This window comes from Strix aluco, chromosome 8 (genome assembly GCF_031877795.1).
Source record: "Strix aluco isolate bStrAlu1 chromosome 8, bStrAlu1.hap1, whole genome shotgun sequence".
In the NCBI taxonomy this organism is placed as follows: domain Eukaryota; kingdom Metazoa; phylum Chordata; class Aves; order Strigiformes; family Strigidae; genus Strix; species Strix aluco.
The window spans coordinates 4,617,906-4,641,827 of NC_133938.1; the positions used below are offsets into that span (position 1 = coordinate 4,617,906).

General features: G+C 38.4%; 1 protein-coding gene across 9 annotated transcripts in view; it reads right to left on the reverse strand.

Moving 5' to 3' along the window:
* The window catches only part of FGGY (FGGY carbohydrate kinase domain containing), a 150,280-nt gene that overhangs the window by 107,472 nt on the left and 18,886 nt on the right, over window positions 1-23,922 (reverse strand). For 7 of the 9 annotated variants that reach the window (XM_074831891.1, XM_074831890.1, XM_074831896.1 and 4 more), the window contains 3 exons: window positions 22,506-22,617; window positions 20,738-20,889; window positions 8,691-8,779 (listed from right to left, as the gene is read on the reverse strand). In XM_074831891.1, the coding sequence (XP_074687992.1) occupies window positions 8,691-8,779; window positions 20,738-20,889; window positions 22,506-22,617 (353 nt within the window). Of the gene's footprint in view, window positions 1-8,690; window positions 8,780-20,737; window positions 20,890-22,505; window positions 22,618-23,037; window positions 23,212-23,922 lie in introns of those variants that run through there. The other 2 variants (XM_074831897.1, XM_074831899.1) reach the window with 2 other exon arrangements.

Consider the following 23,922-nt stretch of genomic DNA (forward strand, 5'->3'; position numbering starts at 1 on the left):
AGCCTCACCCCTCAGAAGAATGAGCTCACCTTGGAAAATGAGGTTGGAAGGAGAGGAAAATATCTTTCAAAGTTGTAAGTTTGAAACTACAGAAAATGAAAGTTGGAGTTATTTCCTTCATCCTAACAATATGTACTACATATGCGTAAATGCAAGTGGGTTTTGGGGGCAAGGAAGGTTTTGAATATAACAGGCATATCTCTTTTTGCACATCCTCAGATAAGTTTTGCCCCATCAACTTCTGCAGTATGAAGGGCTTTCCTACTTTCTTTCCCACTTTGACAAAAATTCCTTGTGCGTGGGTACTAGAGGCAATTGTTAGGCCACCTTCCAGGGCCTCCCTTCTACTCTAACAGCCACTGGCACGCGGAGCCTGGGTGCAATGGCAGGAGAGCCACAGCTCTGGGGCTCTGAGCTGACTGCAGCCCATCGGGTAACCCAGGGACAGGCTCTCTGAGGAATGCCTGTTGTTTCCAAATTCCCACTCAGGAGAGTACAAGGATACATCTACAATGCAGAACACCAGCAAGCCCATAACTCAGGCTGACAAATCTGAGATAGAGCACTTGAACTAAAATAAAGTGGACAAAACCAGGTTTTAACTTAGATTAGCAGCTCCAGAGGCAATTTAAAGCTGAATGTGAGCAATCTGAGCCAAATATATATAAAATCCAAATATTATCTGAAGCCAGCTGATACTAAAAGATAAAACAGAAAACTTCCCCCCTTCACTTTAAAATAAAATTAAGAGCTGTGGTGGAATCTGAAACTTCAACTATCCTATCCACGGGAGAATTAAGTTTCCTATGCACGCAGGGTCTGACAACCAATAAGCATAACTTCAGTCATCTTTGCTGTATCACACTGCAATCATTATTGCTTCATCTGCTTCTCTCAAGTCAGTCAGAATCCCACCATCGAAATTTAATTAAAGAAGGTAGTAAGAAAATAAACAATCTTTCTTGGAATGTCTTTGATTCCCTAAGTACATATAAATTTCATCCACTGACGACTGAATTACAACCTTTCATCTAATGAGCAGCTTAATGGAATGGCACTGGAATAAAGAACAGGGGAAGGAAAAAACAAATCCTTGGTGATTTCATATAACACATTATATATTTATATAAATATCAGGCTCACTATCTGGCAACATCAGTTTGCAAGCTACAGTAAAATTGTTCACTATCTCAATGTAAGTAGAAGGAATAGCCAAGCACTTAACCAAATCAATAACTAGATCTTACTTATAGTTAAAGCAGCAGATGGTCTACCACAATGACGAAATGACAGAACATACATGTAGAAGTGTCTGCTTTCTTTAGACACATTCTTGAAAGCACTGTATCATTGATCTAAGATTATTTTTATGGGCAGATGACAGGTCAAGCATAAAAGTACACTATGTTAAAGGTTATGGAGATGGCAAAATTGGTATCACTGCCACAGACAAAGAATCATTTTCTTTTGAAGTCTTTGTTGTCAGGTTATTTACATTTTACAGTTAAAAGGCTCCCCTCCTGATAATATGAATGCTAAAACAAATAAGAGAAAAAGTCCTATGTAAGCTAACGCTACTTTAAAGAGATAATGTAAATCAACCCTGACACCATCAGTGTCATCCTAAGGCACGATGAGAATTTCCAGTGAAAGTTTTTAACATTAAACAGATTTAGATAGCCAGCCAACAAAAATAAAGCAAACATGTAAGTAAACTGCCTCCCAGGCCAAGACTGTTGCTACAGCCATGTATTACGGTGAAAGGGATAGGAGGAACACTCTAGTGGTGAAAAGCATTTGTTTGGGAAGCCTGGAGGAAGAATTGGTCCAGAATAAATAATCTATAGTGCGATCTGTGAAAATGCCTATGGAATAGGACACCTAATTCTCACTGCAAGTTAGACAGAAAGCTGGATGCCCAGCTAAACACTTCGAAGAACACTACCCTTCAAATTATACGGCTCCTTTCCCACCTATAAAATAATAATGCCACTTTCTTAAGAGCAGCATTTTAAGGCTGAATTATTAAGACTCTTTCATATGCAAGATATCACAGAAGAGTAGGCTTTTTTAAAAAAAAGGTGAAAAGAAGAAAGAGCTCCTTATGGAATAATAAATTTAAGTGAGCTTTAATACTTTTAAGCACTATATGTACACATACAATGCACAGACTTCATGCTACATAGCTTTCTTTTCCTTCACTGGATGAGAACACTTCTGGAATGTTATTGTTTTCAGGGGGTGGTTTTTAAGAATTTACTGTGAATACATGCATTATATATGTGCACACTGAAACACTGCTGGGGCTGTAAATGACCCAGGAGTTCATAAACATGGCTATTTTCTTATCTGGTTCAAATTTATGCAAGAAAACAATTGTTACATAGCTCTTGCTGAACAAAGACCCAATCTCACAAGGGACAGGGTCTTTGCATGGGTCTTTCCATGGCGTTTCACATAAGGAAGAGTTCAGAGAAGATGACAGATTGTTTATAACGTGCTTTGTACCATGAGGGTCCAATCCCTGATGGCGTTCACAGAAGCTAATGCAAAAGAAATACACACCCTCTGTACACCCAGCCTATATCTGAAGAGAACCGAGATGACTAAAAAAAAAAAATGAGATGAAGAGAACTGAAAGACAACAAGCTCCTCTGTGGTTTGTGCCCTCCTTCACTACTCCTCCCCCCGGCCCCAGCTCCACTGAAGCACCGTTATCCAGTCCCACCATTAGTTAGCACGTCAGCAAGCTGGATCTCAAAGACTCCTAGTCATCTCTACAAACTTTATTAAGGGGAGATTATTATCTGACCCTCAGAGAAGCTAATAATTACAGTGTTCATATATATATTGCTTCTGCACAGGATCAACAATGAAAGGGTTGTTTAAACACAGCTCCTTTGCTTCGATGGAAAACTTTTTGTGTGTACCACTCATCAGCTCAAATAAATGTTAATGACTATTATGGAAAAATAAGACAGAAACATTTTCTGATGTGCATAGTATATTTATTTAAGAGGCTTCTTATGATGTAGGATGTTGCATTTTGAGACTGAAGAAATAAGGCCGTTAATAGCAATGAATATATGAACTCTGATTATTATTTTTTAAATTTTTTTTTTAAAGTGCTGGAGAATGTCTTAACTATCACACGGACACACACACACACACACTCATATATACACACACTCTCAAACTACCACACTAGGCAAGATCAGAGCTTAACAGCCAACAAAACACACATTCAATCCCTGAGATCATTTTCCTGAAATAGAAAACTACATATGTTTCTCAAATTTCACATCAAGCCACTGCACAGCCCGAACTGCAGGGGAGAACAGAGCCAAGCCTGCCTTTGGGTTTGGGGGAGTAAGAACCTGAAAACAAGATGATTCCTTTCATATCACCACATTTCTCGTCCACAATCTAAACTTACAAACACCCCCATTAAGCAGCATTTCTAGCGGGGGTTGCTTATCAAGCAGCCTTTGCTTTGTCAAATTAAGACACATCGCCTTGGATTAGTGAGACTCCCCGAGTTCAAAATGACTTCATGGTTGGCTCAGAGTTCACTGTCTCTGTGGCAGGTTGCCAGTAATACATCTACTACCGCGCCTGCCCCCAATCCTTTTCTATACTGACCTAGCTGACTTTTTATTTTAGCAGCAAATGAACACAATAGAAAACTAAGGGCTAGATACTGTCACAGCTAATTAACAATCCTAACATCTTAAAAAAAATAATCAAAGTAGTAAATATTTGAAGATCTGAATGCAAGTCTCTGAAATGCAATGTCTCAATGTATGTCAAAGCTGTTGGAAAGGGACAATGCAGTTTTTCTTCACTGTGCAGATACAGTTAGACACTATGAAGGGCTCCTGTTCTTGTGGAAAACACATTAAGCTTCTTTTGCTAATATTTTGTAAAGGGCATTTGTACAATAACAATAGCTAAAGCTTCCTGTTTGCCTGTGTGCTTCCTGGCTAACATTAACGAGACCTGCTAACAATTTTCTTATTTAGCACACAGAACTCTTTCAGATTACTCTGTAGACTCAAGGACATGTCATTTTTAAATTAGAAAAATAAAATTTATCAGTAATGGCCTGCATTGCACCTGCCCTTCACAGTCCTGATAACTTTTACAGCTATACGTTTTCTATTTTCTTACACTGGATCAGTCCGTGTGTCACCAGTCTCCAAAGGACACGTTCTGAATTTATTAAAAGCCTGATGGAAGTGGAATTCTCTCGTTTGGCAAAGATATCATCACAGGGACACTTGCTTTTGGCTCCATGACAAGAAATTCACGGTACTTTGTTTGTCCAATCCACAAAAACACCATCCCTCCCAACCAGCCCTTCAAGATAATTCTCCCTTCTCCAGAGACTTCTCCAAACAAGTCTGCAAGTCTGAAGTCTTGGGTTTCGTTTCATAAACAGGACACAAAACCCGAGTGCAATTCAGGATACTGTCACCGCCACATGGGCTGCAGTGCTAATCAGGAAAAGTTTCTGAAATATTCCCTAGACCCTTTCTTTCCAGAGAGAGGCCTAATTTTTAGACCAGGCATCTTCTGAATTAGGCACAAAATATAAACAAGAAGCCAAATGCCAGAATCCCAGCCAAAGGGTATACATTAGTCATGGCAAGGCTAGGAAGGAAGGGAAGGGCAGCTGGCCCCAAGAATCTGGTGTCTGTGCTGCTCTGGTTACCACATCTCACTAGCCAGGATTGCCCAATCCTTTAAAAAGACACAGGCATCCTTCAGATAATCATTTAACTCACACCAGTTTGTTTTTTCAACAGCGCCTCTAAACATAAGCTCCTCTTCCAGACTTTCTCTCTTTTCAAAGTTTCCAGCCTATCTGGATAAAATATTTGGTGAGGACTTCACTAACCACAGTGATGAAATACCTCACAGCAGTAAAAGTAAGCAAGCTCATAAGAGTGTGTATGTATGTATGAGTTTAACAGATGAAGAACACAGGGATGAACAAGAATCAAATCCTCAATGGTATTCAGCTGCCTAAACACCTCCAAAGATGTATATTTAATTCACTTCAAATCACACAGGGGACATAACTGAGTAGACTTGAATCCAGATTCTTGGATTCAAAAGCACCTTCTGAGCTTCAACATTTTATTACAAACTTCCATCACTGGAATTCAGCAATGGATCAGACTCTACTTCTCTTTATCGCAGCGTACTCTGCAGAAACCCTGCTAACATCTGAGGAGTCCTCTGGATCTAAATCAGTGCAACAGAGACATCTCTAACCCTAATGATAAGCAATGGGAACAGCTTACAAATAAACTTTAAGGACTTAATTTCTGCTTAACATAAGGAGTCAGCTATTTAAACGTGCAGAAGCCAAGGAACTAGCCTTTTTCTCATCAATGAAAGAAAAAAAGTTGTCAAAGTATCTTCCTGTTGAAAATATACTGTATATTAAAAAGATACTACTCTCTCACACAGATATAGCCTAGCATTAGTTATGTGGCTCCCAGAAACGTTTTTTATGAATGACAAACATTTGACTTCCACTTTACTGTCTGTAATTACCATAACAGTATGAATTTCTTTCTATTACCTAAGATCTGTTGGAAGGAGATCATTTAGAAAAGATCCCCCAAAAGTATATGAAACATCTCTGTTACACCATTTTCCCCTGTCGTGATGGCTAGCAGTTGAAGACTAGACAAACATTTCCACAGCAAAATTATTTGGGTCAACATTTATATGAGATAAAGTCTCTACTAGGTAACACATTACTTTCCCCAGCTATTAAAATGTCTAGAGTGTAATAATATAAAAGCCTTATTCTGCACAAATATTCAGTTTGTTCCAAGTTCGTTTGGTAATTTTGGGAGGTGTCTTATAGCATGATGTTGGACACTCTCTACCTCAATAATGTCAGCCTGACATTCTTCCCTAGGTTTCTAAATCCTCCTCCATAGGTTTAATCTCTCTTTGGTTACAGCTCATCTTAACCCATGTAAATCCAGTAGAGACTAGCTAATTTTCCAGTGGGTTGCTAATGATTGAAAGTGGCCCTGAAACAGAACACTGGATCTAAAAAACACACGACCTTTGCGAAATTTGTGTGTGAATTCTACCCAATTTAACAGCTCAGCCATATTCTTATCTGCAATGTAATCTTTTACAAGGCTTCAGAAATACAATAAAATTGCAGATGTGCATCTCTGATAAGAATTCTCCATCCATAACACAGTAGCCTGTAACTAAACCAGATAGCCATTTAGATTTTATTAAGATAGCTTTATCCAAAATACCATATAAAGGAAAAGTTATCAGAGGTCATAGATGGTGGGTGGAAGAGAGCAGTGAGTCACGCTCACCATGAGTAAAAGTGCTGAGCCTCTGAAAAGCATTGCTAACGTGTCTGTGAAAAAACAGCTCACTCTTCTTCTCCACAACAGCATTTCTGAAATAAGACAACTGAGCATTCAAGTGGCAAAACCAATACTCATTGCTGCAACCTTGGGGGGCAGGAGCAGGGAAGTTCCAAAGTTTTAGATTTTTTTAACTGGAGAGCTGTCAGTAACATTTTTTAACGCAGAATAGTCAGCCATCAGAACAATTCAATGGTTTTTCATTAAACCAAAGGAGAAATAATAAAAAAAACCTATTTTTAATATGTAATATTACAGGCAACAATCTTCCAAGAACAATGGGCGTCAACGATTTGGAACTTACCCTTTGCAATTGATTGGTGGACACTGTTGGGTGAGATGTATAGCAATTTCAAAGACAGTAGGTAAAAATCTCAGAATACGTTTGAGTCTCTTCTTACCAAATCTTTCAGGTAAGAAGCATTTACTGTTTATTATACATCTACTGGGAAAAACCTGGCAACAAGGCAGTTCAAGCCAGCAGAATTAAAGGTGAAAGACTAACCATTTCATACTCAGAAACACACATCAAGAACTGCTTTTCAAATACTTCAAATCCTGATCTCACACACTACTTAACTTTGTGTACTGCATAATCTCACTGAAGCCAAAAAGACTATACATAATTTTTAAATGTTAAATACATACAAAATGTTTTAAATATCCCCTTAAAAAATTAAAGAAGCAAAAGTAATAGTTTCAATGAGTGCAGAAGTCTTTCCTACAGAAGTGCCCTTGGAATTGCATTTATTTTGGTAAAATCCCCATCACCAAAACAAATTTAAAAAAATAAATCTTTCTTTTATCAGGGCCAAGTTATGTATGATTCACAATGACTAACACTGTGTCTTGCCCTGTGAATAGGCTCCTTTGTGCTCAAAGGGAGAAAAGGTGGTAAGAATCTTATACTTGATAAATTCACACTTCCCTAGTATTACGAGCATACACAAGACCAATTACTTTACTTCACCAAACTACAAGGAAATTCCCAAGAAACAGGTGTGCACGGGGGACAGCAGAGGAGGGGAAAAAAATTATGTTTGATTCCAGCAAAACATTTCTTGTCCTTATTTTCCTGTCTTTTTCTTCCTCCTTTGTTACCCTATAAAACATTCCATTAGACCCAAAACAATGAACTTAATTTTGGGGAGCATATTAAGGCAGCAAAGGAGGATGTACAAGGAACTATTTAATCCAAAATAGAAGACTCTCAATCAAAGGGTGGGGGAAGACTCTGTCCAGAAAGTCTTTTCCCACATTCCTTTTTCCCTTACAACATTCACCAACACAATCAAAAAGTTTTTGAATAATCAAAATGTCATTTCTAAGGAAATGAACTTGCCAGTAAAAATTCAGTCAGCTCTACTTTTTAGTATAATCTTCTGCAGGTTTTTCCTTTTTTTCCCCCAAGTCAAACACATCACTTTCCTGCTCTATAATGGAAGATATTTAACAATAGCTGTCAATCACGGAGACTAACTAAGGAGAAAGAGAACACTCAAATAAAAACAACTGTGCGTGATGTAAAGGTATCTTCCATTCCGGAGAGACTAAAACTATCCTGTGAACAGTTTTCATTTTAGACTAATTTTTGCACAGATTGAGCTCCACGAACTGCAATGGAAATAACTGTGAAGTGAACTGAGCTGGGAATGTGATTGGTCCATAAGACTTTATTTTAAATAAATAATACTGTAGCTCACTTTTCACAAGGACTTGTTTATCTGCAAATGCGCTTCACTTGGCACTGGTCACTTTAATCAAGATTTTAAAGGGGTTCTTTCAAAGGAGTTTGTTAAACGGCTCAGCAAGTATTCTAGGATGCTTTTGGGGAGCAATACAGCTGCCGTGTTTTACAGTGAAGTGAACATTTTAAACAAAATTTTACGAGATACCTCCCACATGGCAAAGAAGTGTTTTCTTCCAATTCTCAAAAAACTCAATAAATTTGTCAGCAAAAACAGATTGCAAAGAATTATTAGAAGCATATTTCACAGTAACTAGAGCAATCATATTTATGTTCCAAAATGGAGTACAATACCAATTAACTGACACTTGTAGCAACATACTGTATCTGTGAATTACACTGCTCACGGGAACAACTGTGTTCAGGAATGCACAATGGAAGCAGGAGATAGGTTCAAGATGTTTTGGAGCAGGCTGAATTACAGACAGATGCACACAACAGCATGTCCAGTCAAAATGAATTAAAGCCAAAACATACAGAAGAAAATAGACGAAGATGACCAAATCATATCGTTATAATTAACATACCTTGCAGTGACACCTGTGGCTTTCCAAGATAAGAAATCCGGAAGATCAAAGAAGTAGCCTGCCTTCTCCCAGCATGATTCTTGCAAGTTCTAACAAAAAAAATTTTAGAAATGCAGATATTAGAGGCCAGGCATGATCATGTGCTTATTTTAATGCAATTAAAAAACCTGACATTTATGTAAAAATGACATTTTTTCCAAACCAAATATTCTGATCATCCAGTCTGCTCTACTCGCTTTACAGTGATTTACTGCCTGAAGAACTGAGCCTTTCCCCCACCACAGACTGATCATAAGAAAACTTTCCCATGAAGAGTTTATGGAGGCACATGTTTCAGATCAATAATGTGGGCTCTCTCAGTTCCCTGTCAGCTGCTCAATGCAGAGCAGTCTCAAAGTCAATAGACAACTTTCTCAAAAAATACTTGCTTGAAGAATGCTCTACCTTCTAAAATTAACCATTTTAAATTTAATATTTTTGAATTATAAGTACAGGAAGAAAACAAACAGCTCTGTGAGCACAAGAAAAATGTTTTCGAATCTATTTCAAAATGACTGAAATATGATCGAAGTATAAAGAACTTGTAAGCTTTCAGTGAAGCTTTTTTCCACAGCTGGGTCATTCGGGAGCTCTCAACTGCCTGGATTAACCAGTAACAATCAGCTTTAAAACCACACTACAACCCTACAAGTTGCCATCACAGCATGCACATGAATTCACATGAACAATTAACAGAATTTTATCTTTGCAAACTCTGCCCCTCTGAAAAGCTTCCTTGAAATGCATAACAACACACAAAGCAGTATGAGTGCCTAAGTTTCCACCTGAAAAGAGATTCAACGTGATTTCATCAGCTGAGGGAATAGCTGAAGACAGTTACAGGAAAACCCTCCAATTAAAAGTATGATATCTGCAAGCTCCCAATGGCCATGTGACATTTCCTAACTCCTAAAAAACTCTTCTACCAAGATAGATCATTTGCAGAGACTTTACAACACTATACTCTGCAGAGAGCTAGTGGTCCAGAATGCAAGAATTCTATTGGAAGAGGCCAGTCACATCACCTGGGCCAGGCTCTATTCTTTGTTTTTGTCTCCAAAGCTCAGTCAGATATCAGCTTATGACAGCAATGCAGTTTCTTAAAATTACTTTTCCACGAAAACAATCTACACACCTGTCACAGGTATCAGATGATGATGAATGGGAACAAAGTTTCCCCACGAGTAACGTTTTATTTTAATGTGACAGAAAGAGTGAGCATCACTGTCCTGCAATACAACAATACCATCCAATGGCCACCTCTGGCCTCAGTGCATCAAAATAACTGAAGAATATAAAAACCAAGCAAAAGCCAGTGCTGCCAACCACAAGGTTCACAAATCAGACTTCCACTGGAAGATAAAATGGCTTTAAAAACCTCCCCCAGCTTTTAAAATAATTGAAACAGTGGGAAGTTTTCTCACTTAAGAGCAGCCATTTTGCTAGAAATGCAAATCCTAGCTGGGGCCTTTTGGGCATGAAGCCCTGCTAGATGGTACAGCTTCAGCCAGAACACAAGTTAGGTCAACACTTGCATCTAGCAGGCTAAGGCAGAGCTGGAGAGATACTTCAGAAGTGCATACGATGGGAAACTATGTGCATCTTCATCTCTACACAAGAAATCTGAGGGATGATTTATTTGTCTTCTTGTCTTTTAGCATTCAGGTCCCATGTTTTTCATCTACTCTCCGTAAGTTCAGGTTAAGACTCCTGTACATGATTCCAGAGGCAGAGAATTTTTTAGAGAAGTATTAAACACTAAGAGAGTCTCAGTAGCGTAAGGTTTGCCAACAGCAACTCCAAGTCATCCTCCCCCCTCCCATCCCAAAAAACCTTGTAAGAACCTGTGGTACACAGTTGAGCGGAAGGCCAAAGTATTTTAGCAAAGGTTCTAGAAGCTTTGTCATCATGCTTTTCTTTTCAGAGCTCTTTTTTTTTTTTTTTCAAATTATTAACTAAATTGTCAATAACTAACACGACAATTTATCTGCATTTTAAAAGCTGCCATCAGTTTTCTGGAGCAAAAATTAATTACATGCAGTATCAAGAATGTATATGCTGAAATAAAATAAAAAATAATTAAATTTTAAAAACTACTCTTTGGCTCTATAACTTAATTCAGATACTATGTGATATCAACCAAAATCTTACAAGTCTAGAAAGTTAACCGAAATGGAATTTATGAATTTCAGAAACTAAAGTGCAACTGGATAAGTAAAAAAAAAAAAAAAAAAAAAGGCAAAATTTTGTTCTTCAAAAGCTTCTAAAATGTACTGGATTTCTACTGAGTTCATACAACTTTTTACCATAAAATGCACAACCTTTGGATACCTATTCCTAATCACTCAGGTTTAGCTTACCTCCTAGACACAGGTGGCTGCTACTCACATCAAATTTAACTGTATATGTGAATGCAGCGGTGCTCCATAGTTTAGTACTAAGGTCATTCAGTCTAATTATTCTGATAATAAAAGCCATTAGAGAATCACAGAATCATAGAATCATTTAGGTTGGAAAAGACCTTCAAGATATTATGTATTGTTAACATACCTGACAATCTTCAAGAAGCAACAGGAGTAGTTTGGCTATTAGTGTTAATCAGAAAAGAAATTGGATTAATAACTGTCCTCTTCAACCAAATCTGTTTCATCAAAGATACTCCTTGGATCCTTATTCTGTTACTTCAAGAATTCCCAAAAGCCACATGTTAGTGACACTAAAATATGTTGTTTCATGAACATCCAAATGATTCATTCTTTGCCATCTTGATGCTTTGTCATCACTAATTAGTACAGACAAAAAAAAATCATAGCATGCCCTGATGCTTTTTCCAAACAAATTTAAAAGTCTCCATGTTTTCGACACTCACTGAAGTTAATTCTAATTTATTTTCACTCACAGTCAGGAATCTGTGACCACATTAAAAGGACTGTGGAAAAGATCCGGGAACGTTCCCAATGCTGTATTCATATCCTGCGACTCACCCTCCGAACTCACTTGTAAAGAAACTAATTCAATCTTTCTATTTTCTAGGGGTACTTATGGAGTTCCCTTTCTTCATCTCTCTCTGATTGTTCTAGATTTTTTTAACAGCTATACCTCCAAACAATTTTTTTGAGATCCTTACAGAGAATCCCAAATACTTAGGGCCAAAGAGTTTAAGAATTATGAAGTACAATGTTTTTTAATCTTCCTAGACAAGAAGGGTCTAGGAGACTGAGGGATCAGGGAACTGATACAGAGCACATGAAAGGCCTCCATCGCCCATTTATTCCTTGACAAGTCAAAAGATTATCATGAAGCCACACTCCACAATTTTGTACTGTGTTAAATGCATTTGTTTACTGCTTCACTGGACTGAAAAAACACACACAGGCAGAATTTCATGCTCCAGCAGCTGACACAATTTTTCGGAGACACCTAGAGACACATTCTCTTTGGGAAAGCTGAAAGAGCTTTCACATTCAGGTTTTACTGGTTTGCTGAGGTAGTTTCTGTACAGAAAACCTCTGATTTCTACTCTTACTGAGTATATAATTTTCTCGTAAGATGAAGTGATCTTCAGACATCTAATGTTTGTGAAAACGCATTTTTTGCCACCAGAAGTAAAATGTGTCAGATGTTCTGACTTTTGTTATTGTTAATACAGGTTAAATACGAATCAAATTATCTTAAATGCCATTATAGAAACCCTTCGTATCAGATGCCTGTTGGCCACAGGATTAACTAAAGATGGGCTAGAAGAAAGACATCTGATTTAGGAAAGGGTATCAGCCTGAATTTCATGGCTACTTATCAGCCAAAACCCACAAATTCAAAAATCATCCCAAAACTGGTGGTTAGAAATCTAGATTAAAACCAGGAGGGACAGATGGAAGCAGAAAAATGTTTTACCATTTAGTGTAAAACAGAAAAGTAACATGAGCTTTCAAGTTCCACATCAGGTCAAAATCCAAGTCATCTGAAAATCAGAAGACACACACATTCACTGAAGAACCGTCTGCTTTTCCCAATTCAACCCCAAATTTGAATCTCAATCTCCCAGGCAGGCTGTAATAGTAGGCTATGTAGTGTATCAGTCTCTCCTTTTCCAAATTACAGAAAACAAATATACACTGTGTGAAAGGAAGGAAGAGAACAACTGAAGACTTAATGCACACACTCATAGGGATGTAAGAAACTGGTGTCCCATGGCCTACTCCAATTCAGACAAAGCAAGGACTTGGAACTTGCATCTCCCACACTTGAGATCAGACGTCAAGCCATGTGATAGAGCTATTCTGAGATACCCACGATAGGCTCCGAGCAGAAATTCTATCCTTGACAGAGCCAAAGCTGCAAACTGATCAATTTTGCAACTATGAGTTGCATTCTAATTGGTAAAAAATTAACTAAACAGAATTATTAGATTCATCTTGAGGCTGGAACTGGGGCGGGGGGAGTTGGAGAGGAGGGGCTTGGAAAGTAACCTCTTAGAGTAAGGCTACTGCTGAAGGTGGAGAAAATTGCCTTGCTGCAACACACTCTCTCTATCAACCAAGACACTGCCTTGGACACGTGCAGGTATTTCAAATCCCTGAGGCACCCTGAGCATAGTACCACAAGTCAGGCAAGCATCAGAGTCCAGGTCAGAAAGGGCTACAGAGGGACAGACCAGGCACGTTAAAGGCTGAGTTGGCAGAAGCTGTAACAAGGTGAGAAGGACAATCTGTGTGCATGTTGTAAGCCACACCACACCACAATGTAGCGGAGAGATACGGCTGGGAGACAGACTGAATAGGACATACTTAGAGATGTAGGTGCTTCAAACCTCCCAGCTGTTAATCCTTTTTCAAAATGGTACTTCTGCTTGATTAGCAACTGCAACTAAAAGCCAAACTCAACAGTCCAAAGTACAACTTAAGCATACATATCTGCACTCTGTATGGATTTTGATAACACAGAGCTGTTGAAGCATTTATAAATGATTCTAATCAAGAGTTCAGTTCCAAATGCAGTAGCTTGGACTCATTCTCACTTAACATGGGATTTATTATTTATTTTAATGGAAAAATATTCAGTCACATTCAACAAAACAAAAAGCCAGCTGCAAAGGCAGCAAGCAATGGAGAAGACATCCATCAACAAAGATGCTGCTGCCAAGCTAATGCCAGTACATCCACTATTCCTCTTCCCTCCACAGACAGGGAAAGAGATGTTTTAATTGTTTCTACAAATTATCCCACTGGTAGCTGCAAGTCACAGGTGTACAGAAGAAGGACAATAATGCATAAAATGGGAGCTGTAACTGAAGATGTGAACTGTAGCATACAGAAAGATCACTGACCACTGTGCCAGAAGAAAAAAATTAAATTACTCAAAATCTATTGATTTCAGTTATCAATTACAGAGGAATGATATGTTAACCAGTCACTCTGTGAAGTGATTTTTTTGGTAAAGGGAGGCTCTTCTTTGCTCTTACACACCATATTAAGAGCAGAGTTGTGAAAGCACAGTATAGAAAGACTGCCTTTCATTTGGAGACAGTTACCAAGCAAATATCTACTCCCAGTCCAGCACCCCCACCCATTTAGAATAAGCTACAGCATCTCTGATTTAATGGGACTAGTATTTTTTAGAAATAGTTGATTTGTAATGTCATTAGTATGAGGAAAACATAACAAGAATCCTTTCATTTTGGCACAAGATACAATAAAACTTCCAGCCAGAAATTAGAAAACAAGATTTTTTCTTCTGCTACCTCTGGGGAAAAAAAAAATACTAACAGGCTAATTCTAGAGCTGGAAAAACCTTCACTGCAGTTTTTACATTGTTCTGTTTAAGCTATGCTCTCACTGCTGTCATGTTGGTTTGCCATAGCATAGACATCTGTATAGTCATGTTGTACTGACAAACATTTGCAGCAAAATAATTTCCAAGTGAAGGAGTATGTACCTACGTGTTCAGTTCATATGCACGCGTCTACCTGCCAGAACTATCTACACACTCATCCAGGCAGTGAACATCCAATTTCTTTAGCCAAAGTCAACAAAACAGCACAATCTGCTTTACAAAGCTGCAAAAAATGTACCTGCAACTACAGAAGTAAAGAAGTATTGCAGTAGGGTTTTCCAAGATAATTCTAAACAATGAAGAAATCTAAGGAAATAACAGCAAGAGGAGTGAATTTAATTGGTTATTTTGAAAGACCCAGTAATTAGGGACTACTTTCCTTTTCAGTGAAGTTTACATTCCAACTTATTGACTTCAGAAAGACTTTGTCAGAATTATCTTTCAGTTAGTTTCTAAATATTTGTGAGAGGATAATGATTCTTTATTTCAACTTCATCTACAGCTGATGTTCTTAATTCAGCTGACAACATTCAAAAGTCAAATGTGACTGTATCCACGGAAATCAGCTTTTTAAAAATATTATACACTCGTTTTACAATACAGATTTAACACTGGACTCTCTTTATCACCACACATGGTCCACACAGGCAGAGAAATATAATGCTCCTTGTAAGCGGACCACAGATGTGCACACTTTAACAAGACTGCCCCATAGGCTATACAGTAGCTGCATTTGGCTGATCATTTACTGCAAACAGCTGTCCCCGACACGCAAACTCCACTTGCAGCGATGGCTTTGTCACAGGAACACCTATCTGCAATCACAAACGTCAAGACCACCCAATTAATTTCATACAGACTAACCACTAGGCGCCAGAGGGTAAAATGATTCAGCAGCGATCAAACTAAACTGAATGTAAGCCAATACAATTCACACAAAAGATCTCAAAAGGCCTACTACAGCCTTCCTAGTTTAGTTTCTTAATTCAAAATCAAAATGGAATACAGATGAAGAGTTGGAAGAACCGAATATACCTTGATAGATATTTAGATAGTTAAATATCTACAGACAGAATAATTAACTATCTATTCTGTGTACAGCGGGAATGTAAGGAGATGAAGTGTTAAAGAGAAACCATTATACAGAAAAGAAAGTCAAAAAAGAAGCAGATGAGAGTAACCTGTGACTTCGACGAAAACCTGCAACATCCCTCTGCAAACAAATACAAGTCAAGTGTAACAAGAAAGCCACAAAAGTTAAGGACCAGTATCTACTTCTCGTACAATGATCTCAGCTCACTCCTCACACTGAGTGAGGTCATCTTCAACTCCAATTCTAGTAACAGGATGATGGAAATGGAAGAGCACAGTTAGGTCACCTTAGCCCTCTCCCCCTTCTCCTCCCTCTTCATTACCTCCTACCAATTCAGAGTAAATTTGCAAAGTCATATTCTCTAGTAATACTTCCAATTGCTTAGATGAAAATTCTTCAAGTAGCAGAAATTCAATTCCTTTCTTTGAGAGACAGCCTAGTCACTTGAAACTTGGTAATACTGCTGAACTGACCCATGTCAGACCCTTCCTCACAGAGGTCAAGTTTTCAGAGACTGCAGTTAGAAGAGCCTAGGGGAAAAAGCGAGAAGACAGGATCTCCTAATGAGACCTTCCATAGCCAGGTTAGCACCGTGGAAAGGGATGACAATCTACACACAATTAACCTAGAGGTATAACAACAGTCCAAAGGGTCATTTAGTATCAATACCTGAACTTACTTCCAAAACTGCTAGTTAGTCTTCTAAATCACTCGTCTCCTAAATGACTCTTAAACTAATTTAGTTTACAGTCACATTTGTGCAACTTATCTTGTATTAACAAGACTGCAGTTTCGTATGACTGAATCCACAGAATATGGAACATGGAAAAGTCAAGGAAAATCTTGAATATTTATCCGTTAGGCAATAAACTCAAAAAGAAACATTTATATTTATGCCAGCCTAAATAAACTTTGAAGCTCAAGAAAACAATGTTAAGAGTTCCAAAGTACTGAAGATCCACTGAAGGGAATGTATTTCATTAGGACTAATTTTAAGTTCTTCCAATGACATGATAGTTTTTGTTACAAATACATGAGGTTTGATTAAAAGAAAAGTATCATCTTCCCAAAGACACAGAAGTTAACTCTACTGGTTACTTCAATGGATTTATATATTGTTCTTAATTATTAGCACCAGGTTATTTTCTCATCACTTCAGACATAAAGCAGTTATTTTCCCCACTGCACCCTCTCTGCAAAACCTAGATCAATGCAAGCAGATACAGAATGTGCACAGCACCAATCCCAGGAAAAGATGTACAGGGGGAAAATAGCAAAAACACTTAATAACAGAAACATAAAACACCTGGGGAGTTCAAAAAAAGTTCCAGGGAATTCAACGCAAAAGTCAACAGTGAATCTTCGTATATTAGGGTGTACCCGCTGACCCGGGGCATGACTGTACAAAGCGTATGGCTGTGTTTTTTGTTTTGTTTATAAATGTTTTGTTTTGTTTATCCATGTGTTGTACACATTGTAGACATGTTGAGCTTTCTGATCAAAAACTTTCCAGAAACGTGATGCCTACCAAAGGGACAAAAGCCAAAGTAGTTTCTGCATACACCTTGGTTTAGCCAGTTTTGATCATAGCCAGTCATAGAAGAATGTGCCAATCCACTGTTTGCCTTAAGTTCCTGTGATACTGTCAGATATATGACAACATTAGGGAGGAATAGTAAGAAAGGAATAGGGAAGGAAAGGGAAAAAAACACCCCTCTGGTCCATGGCATGGCAATGTTGACTGGGGAATGATATAGTTCACTGTCTCATACGTTTCCAGAACTGAGAGGCAAATGAAATTTTAGGAGCTTGTTTCAGAAAAAAGATACCCGTTCACACAAAGTACAGTTAAATGGTGGAACTCATTACCACAGGACACAGTAGATGTAAAAAGTGTATGTGGGTTCAGAAAAGATTAGCTAAATTCATAGAGCAAAAAGCTCACTACTAATCAGACAAATAATTAATCAAACTGATTTCAGGCCTGACCCAATACGGTCCTTGCATCAAGCAGCAGGCTGCACCACTTGCAGTCAGATGGCTGGAAATAGTTCTAGAAATACTGGGAGCGTTTTCAGAAAAAAACTGAACCAACTGTACATATTTGCAGAGGTTGGCATAAAATTCTGGGAGAGCGTTTTACAGTATAGCAACAGACTTTTGGGATGCTTTGAGAGGGATCTTATTTTAAAGCAGCTCCTGAGACTGCACAGCTCACTGGAGCAAGCAGGAGGCTTGGTAGGAAAGGTTACTTCACGTATGATACAGAAAACATAAGCAGAGGTGAGGATTTAACTAAGATGAATAAACTACTCGGATCTACAACAACTGAAAGAAATCTTGCTGGTAGCATATTTGGTGACATTTAGCAGTCAGGAAAGCTGGAGAAACTGAAGGCCATGCTCACAGCCAGGCACACAGTGTGGGCAGACACTGTGTAAAACTTCCCCAGGCAGTTCTGCCAACACATCTCAGCCTTAACATTCAGTGCTCATAACGATTCCATTTTGGCCCTCTCCTTGGCCATGCCAAGGGCCACATTTTTAAAGAGAGTCCAATTTTATGCCCATGAAGCTCCCATCTAGCCAACTGACTTAACATGTGGCCTGCACAAACCAGGTACAGTGCAGTCATTTTCTGAATACCAGCTGTCACAATTAAACAGAAGCACAACAGGAATTTCAGCTTCAACTCTGCAAAGCCTTCAGATATTCTCAGTTAAAAAGGATAAAATAAAATCTTTCTTTCTGCCTGCTAATCCTGTGACTCTCCCAAGGGATGTGAAAATGAAACTTCCTTTTTGCCAGTTTGTGCATTATCACTAGCTTAAGAAATAATCCTGCAATCAGAATAGAATATTTTTTCCTTGTGGTGTATGAGCTCGATCAAAATCTCACTCTGCCACGCCTCTGGGAACTGTGCAGTATTACCCGGAGGGAAATATACTAAAAACAGAAAAGAAAGAGGAGACAACTCAAAAAACATGAAGGAAGCATTAAGTACCATTTTATAAGTAGTTTTCATGACCATGCCTTTAATACCTGTGTCATAGTTTCTTCATCTATAAAATATTAATAACAAAGAATCTGAAGAGACTTAAGTAATTTGTTATTCGTAGACCACTTGAAGACACTCCACTGAATAACAACATATGTGATACTGGTGTTTTAGCTCTCATTTGGAGAGCCTGACATTCAAAGTAAAATTTGACTTCCTTAGCAAAAAGTGAGAACACTTGCATTACATGAGGCTGAATTTCAGCTGTCAGAGGCTAACATGAACCTTTGCTACTAGCCTTAAAAGTCATGTAATACACAGGTGCATTATTGTGATTGGCGCTGAAAATAAACTGTCACTCTTCATAATTCCTTTCACCATCCTCTTTGCAAGAAGTATAAAAGCAGTAAGCAAAGACTCGATCACATACCTCTCCAAAGCTAAAAAGTTTAACACTACATGCCCACATCTCAGCTGATTACAACTGACTTCATAATAAACATTACTGTTCCTTCTCATGAGTTTGCTGAGGTGCTACTGTAGATGTTCCTTAAGGTGCCCGAGTTAAGCAGGGTAAGCTTAAGCAGTTTAAGTCTTTACCAGTCCACTCAGGATGCAGGAACTGTCGTGTGAGCAGCTCACCAAGCAGATACTGAGGTAAAAAAACCCCTCTCATAAGGATAATAATCTCTTTAGCTGGTACGTCAGGAGCTGAAAGGGGACATATGAACAAGCCCTGTTTTGTAATGCCCTTCTGTCAGGCTGTCTCTGCTACTGGCCAGCATGCAGGGTAGGTGAATTCTATTTCCTACCCATTTGCTCACAGAAAGAACAAGCCCTGTAATACCTGCTCTCCCCTTTATACACAGCAATTATGTCAGAGGGCTTTGGGGCCATAGCACAGACTTACACCTCTGGGGGACCACACCTGGAGACCCCATAATCTGGTCTTTCCTGATCAGTCAGGTACTGATATTCCAGACCTCGCAATATAAAAGTGTTCTAAACACAATGGATTCATTTAAGGTTTTTACAGCTTACTTTTTATTATTTATAAAATGACTGATATATGATACTCCTAGCTCAGGAAGGAAAGAACTAGTAGATGGATATTCGTATTTCAGTATAGTATCTACAAACAACATTAATTATCCTCTATTATCATTAATCTGTCAGTACCTGCTTCAACCAGTTAATTCCTTTGACTTACCCCAATCTGCACCTTGTTACTATATGATGTTTCATGTTTGTAAGGACAGGAGACTGGCTGCTTGAAACTGGCAGCAAGTAATTTACATTTGGGCTTTATTAAAATGACAGCAAGCATCGCTGCGACCAAATGTAAAAGCCAGACTGGAGGAGGTTATAAAAAATTCAAGTGTCGAGCATTTCTCCTTTTATCTGACAGCTATTATTAAAAGGCCATATGTCATTCTGTAACACACAAAATGTAAACACAAGAGACAGTGGTAGAGTTCCACGTTATGAACTGAGCACCCTCCCTCTACAGATGGTCTGTTTCCTACAGATGGGACAGAACTAAATTGAAGCTGTAGCTGAACAGTTTCTCTACCAACAGCCAAAGACATCACACGTCCCCGGGCTGTTGGGTGCAGCGCCTCAAAGGCAGTACCGCTGGCCATGACACCCGATGTTGAGATGGGGCTGGTTTCAAAGTGCTATGAATCCATCCCAGAAGTAGCACCTACACCCCTGAGAGCACACCCAGCTACGCTAGTTGGAGCGGGAAATACAGCTCCGTAACTAAATCTTAGGATACTTCGAGGACTCATTCGTTACCTGCAACTAAATTTGTATGTATATCTAACCTTGAAATTAGATAAGAAAGGCATATGAAATGTTTCAATCAGGAAACGTTTCAATAAAATCAGATATTTCTAAATAATTGAGAGGGGAAAAAAGAACCTCCAAACATTTTCACCACAACTTAAGTCTGGCCTTACTTTGCAGGCCTTTGGGTTCAACACTAAGGCTGAAGACTTTTGTTTTAGAAATTTCATTCTCAGAAATTAACAAAGGGCATTAATCATTAGGAAAAATGCACCACAGTCTTAGATATACTCACTTCTTTTATCCACAGCAATTTAGGTGGCTGCATTTCCACAGACATCACTCCTCCTACATAGTTCAAAACCCTGTGTTGCGTTGCATTGATGCGCTCAACTTGACTGACCGCACGATGGTCCATCCACATAATGACATTCCTATGGTTTTGTCCTTGGGAAAAAGAAAAAAAAAAAAGAAAAAAGAGATTATTTAAGTCTGGTTTAACCCCACCTTGGTACTGTAAATTACTAGACTCTAAGCTGCTTCCCACTTTCAATTCCACATAGAAAACTCAAATTCTATTTGTGTTAATAATCCACAGCAGATATCTAAAGATAAAATTCTAGCCCTCTGAGCCAACTTGAAGACATGCTGAGCACTGAGAATGCTGACTGAAACCAATCAGGCTTGTGAGCATCGAAAAAACTTTGAAACACCATGCTCTTGTAGACTATCTTTTATTGAAAGAACCCAAATTTCTTGACAAAGTATACATATTTAGTTAAAAATACAAAAAAGCATTTCGGTGACTAAGAACTAAAAATGTGACAAAATCTCAGCAATTAGGTTATAAACTGAAATTAACTCAGCTAGTCAGCTAGAGAGGTAGTTACGGGGATTCTCTTTCCTCCTCGACTGTTGTGAGAACTACCCTAATTCCTTTCAGAAATACAGTTTTAGGGGGGTAATTTGCCGAAATGCACTCAACTTCATGACACAGCCACTCACGTATAATCTTGACAACACAGTCCAAAACAAGGCAGAAGTATGAGGCACACCAATATTTCTATATTAGAACTGTGAGACTGCCTGAAGCCACACCATTGCACGCCCATACCAGCGTGACAGTATTCAGTGCATTCTTGTCGTCTTTATTTAACACCACTGGGTAAACTCAAAGGGGATCTCAGAGAATAAAAAATGAGAACTGAATTTGACTCAATAGACCAAAATAGCCCCAGACATCATTAGGCATTGAACAGATTGTAAGAGACTCTCAAACTGAAAAATAAATAATCTCATCTAAATTTAGCGAAGGACATTTTGGGGGCAAAGCTGGTTTTTTGAGAAGAATAGGAGAAGATGACAAATACATCTGAGAATAGAAAGGGAACATAAACAGAACTGTGATTATGGCGCTGTAACTACTGATTGGGCACACACCTAATCTTAAATGGGATTCACTGAAAAAAAAAGCATATCACAGACTCTTCTTGAGTCTTCTGAATAATCTACTCAAAAACTAATAAAAAAAAATTTCTAGAAAAAGGTCACAGACTGTTTCTGAAGTTTAGCACTGTCCTAGACAAAGACAGAACACCAGTGTAATAAAATACACAAGCTGAACCTCTTGCCAGCAGCTCCATGACAGAGTAAGCAGTTAGACTATGCTAACAATAACATTTTTATCATTCCTTTAGCCAGTATAGATGGGCATTTATACACACTATAAAAGCTGTGATTAGTAAAGTCTGAAGGAGGAGAAAACATACAGAAAAGACAAATGAGCACAGACTTCTCCAAGAAGCAGTCTTTCTGAAGCAAGGTGAATGAATTTGATCTTAGGATGCGAAACATTTAGCCAACAGTAATTAATTCTCAAATTTATTTTTGCAGTAGAATTAAAATAATAAAACCAGAGAAGAATCCACTTGTAAAAATGCATTTCTATCATCTCTATCTCCAAGAGTCAGCCCCACAACTTGGCATTTGGAAGAGACTGTACGTTCACTCACATCAGTGGCAACACATGTACAGTAACACCAGTTTTTGTGCTGGAGTCCTACCTTCACAGTTGACTGCCAAAGGTTGGAACTGTTTATCCACAACAACAAGGGAACACGTAGCATCAAAACCAACCCCTCGAATCTGGCTAGCATCTACTCCACAGACAACCTTCTGCAAATATACAAAACACACATGAATACAAATATATCCATATATATGCAGGTACCATGTGAACTAATGAGTACAGAAAATGAATTACAAGTTAGAAATGCAAGCACAAACTCTGAAATTTTTGAGATTCAGTATTCTTTAACATGTTTAATAAAAAAATGCCCCAAATTACCAAAAATTCTTTGGTTTTCAGAACTGAATTCAAAGGTCCATGAAAAGCTTTTTAATAGCTTTTTAACCTTACTAGCCACAGTCCTGGATAAAAGCAGGAAGCACAAAAATATCAGAAAATAAAGGCAGCAGAAAACTAGCAATGTTAATTTTCTCTCTTTTCTAAAAGCTTGGAGTTGAGCTGCATGTGAAACATGGACACAGGATTAGGGCCAAGTGCTTCCATCAGTTACTTTACTCAGTTCCCACCTGTGGAAGCAATGATCTTCTAGAATTGCTTTGATAATATCGTGTCACAGCTTTTTGTCTTGCAACAGTGAAGGGTCCAAAAAATAAAGTTGGTCAAAACCTGTAGCAGTGATAACACCTCTGCAATGCACACCTTTTCAAAAGCTCTGCTACCAAGAGTTTGGATAGCATACTTTTTGGAAGATTTTCCAAAAAAAATCACCACCCCAAAAGGTCTGAACTTCATGGCTTCCAGCAGCACTGGAAAAAAAAACACAACACCCACAGGGATTAAGTGCCAAGTGAGGATGCGAGACACCTAAAATGTAAAGCAGTAATAAATTGCCACTTCTCAGCAACAATAAAACTATCATTATTTTAATTAGTAGTAGAACGAAAGACTTTCACTAGACTTGCTACAGTGCCAGTCTCTTACTGGCTCTGTAAAGCTATAGTTTCAGAGACCATATTTTATGGCTTACATATAAGAGATTGTATTTAAAGAGGTCCAGAGCAAGGATAAAGCAATTCACAAAGAAAAAAATCAAATAAGCAGAATAAAAGACTTGCTCTGCTTTAAGATCAAGCTGCTCTTCCATATCACTCCTGTCACTCCCTTCTTTTCCTTCCTTCCCCCTCACCTCATCTCCTTCATCTCAGGGCATTCTGCAGAGCCAAGCTCATTAATGTTTGAAAAGGCTGATCAATAACAAGAGAATGGGTGAACTGTCCATCTGCAAATTACCAAGCATATCATGAATATTTAAAAAGCCAACCTTAGAACATGGAGCAGGCTGGAGCTTTATTAAGAAAGATGAAATGGCCTACATGTGCACTGCCAAGCAAGGTCACTCATTTACCACCAGCATGTGCAGGCAGATCCTTGGATCAGAGGGTACACATTTT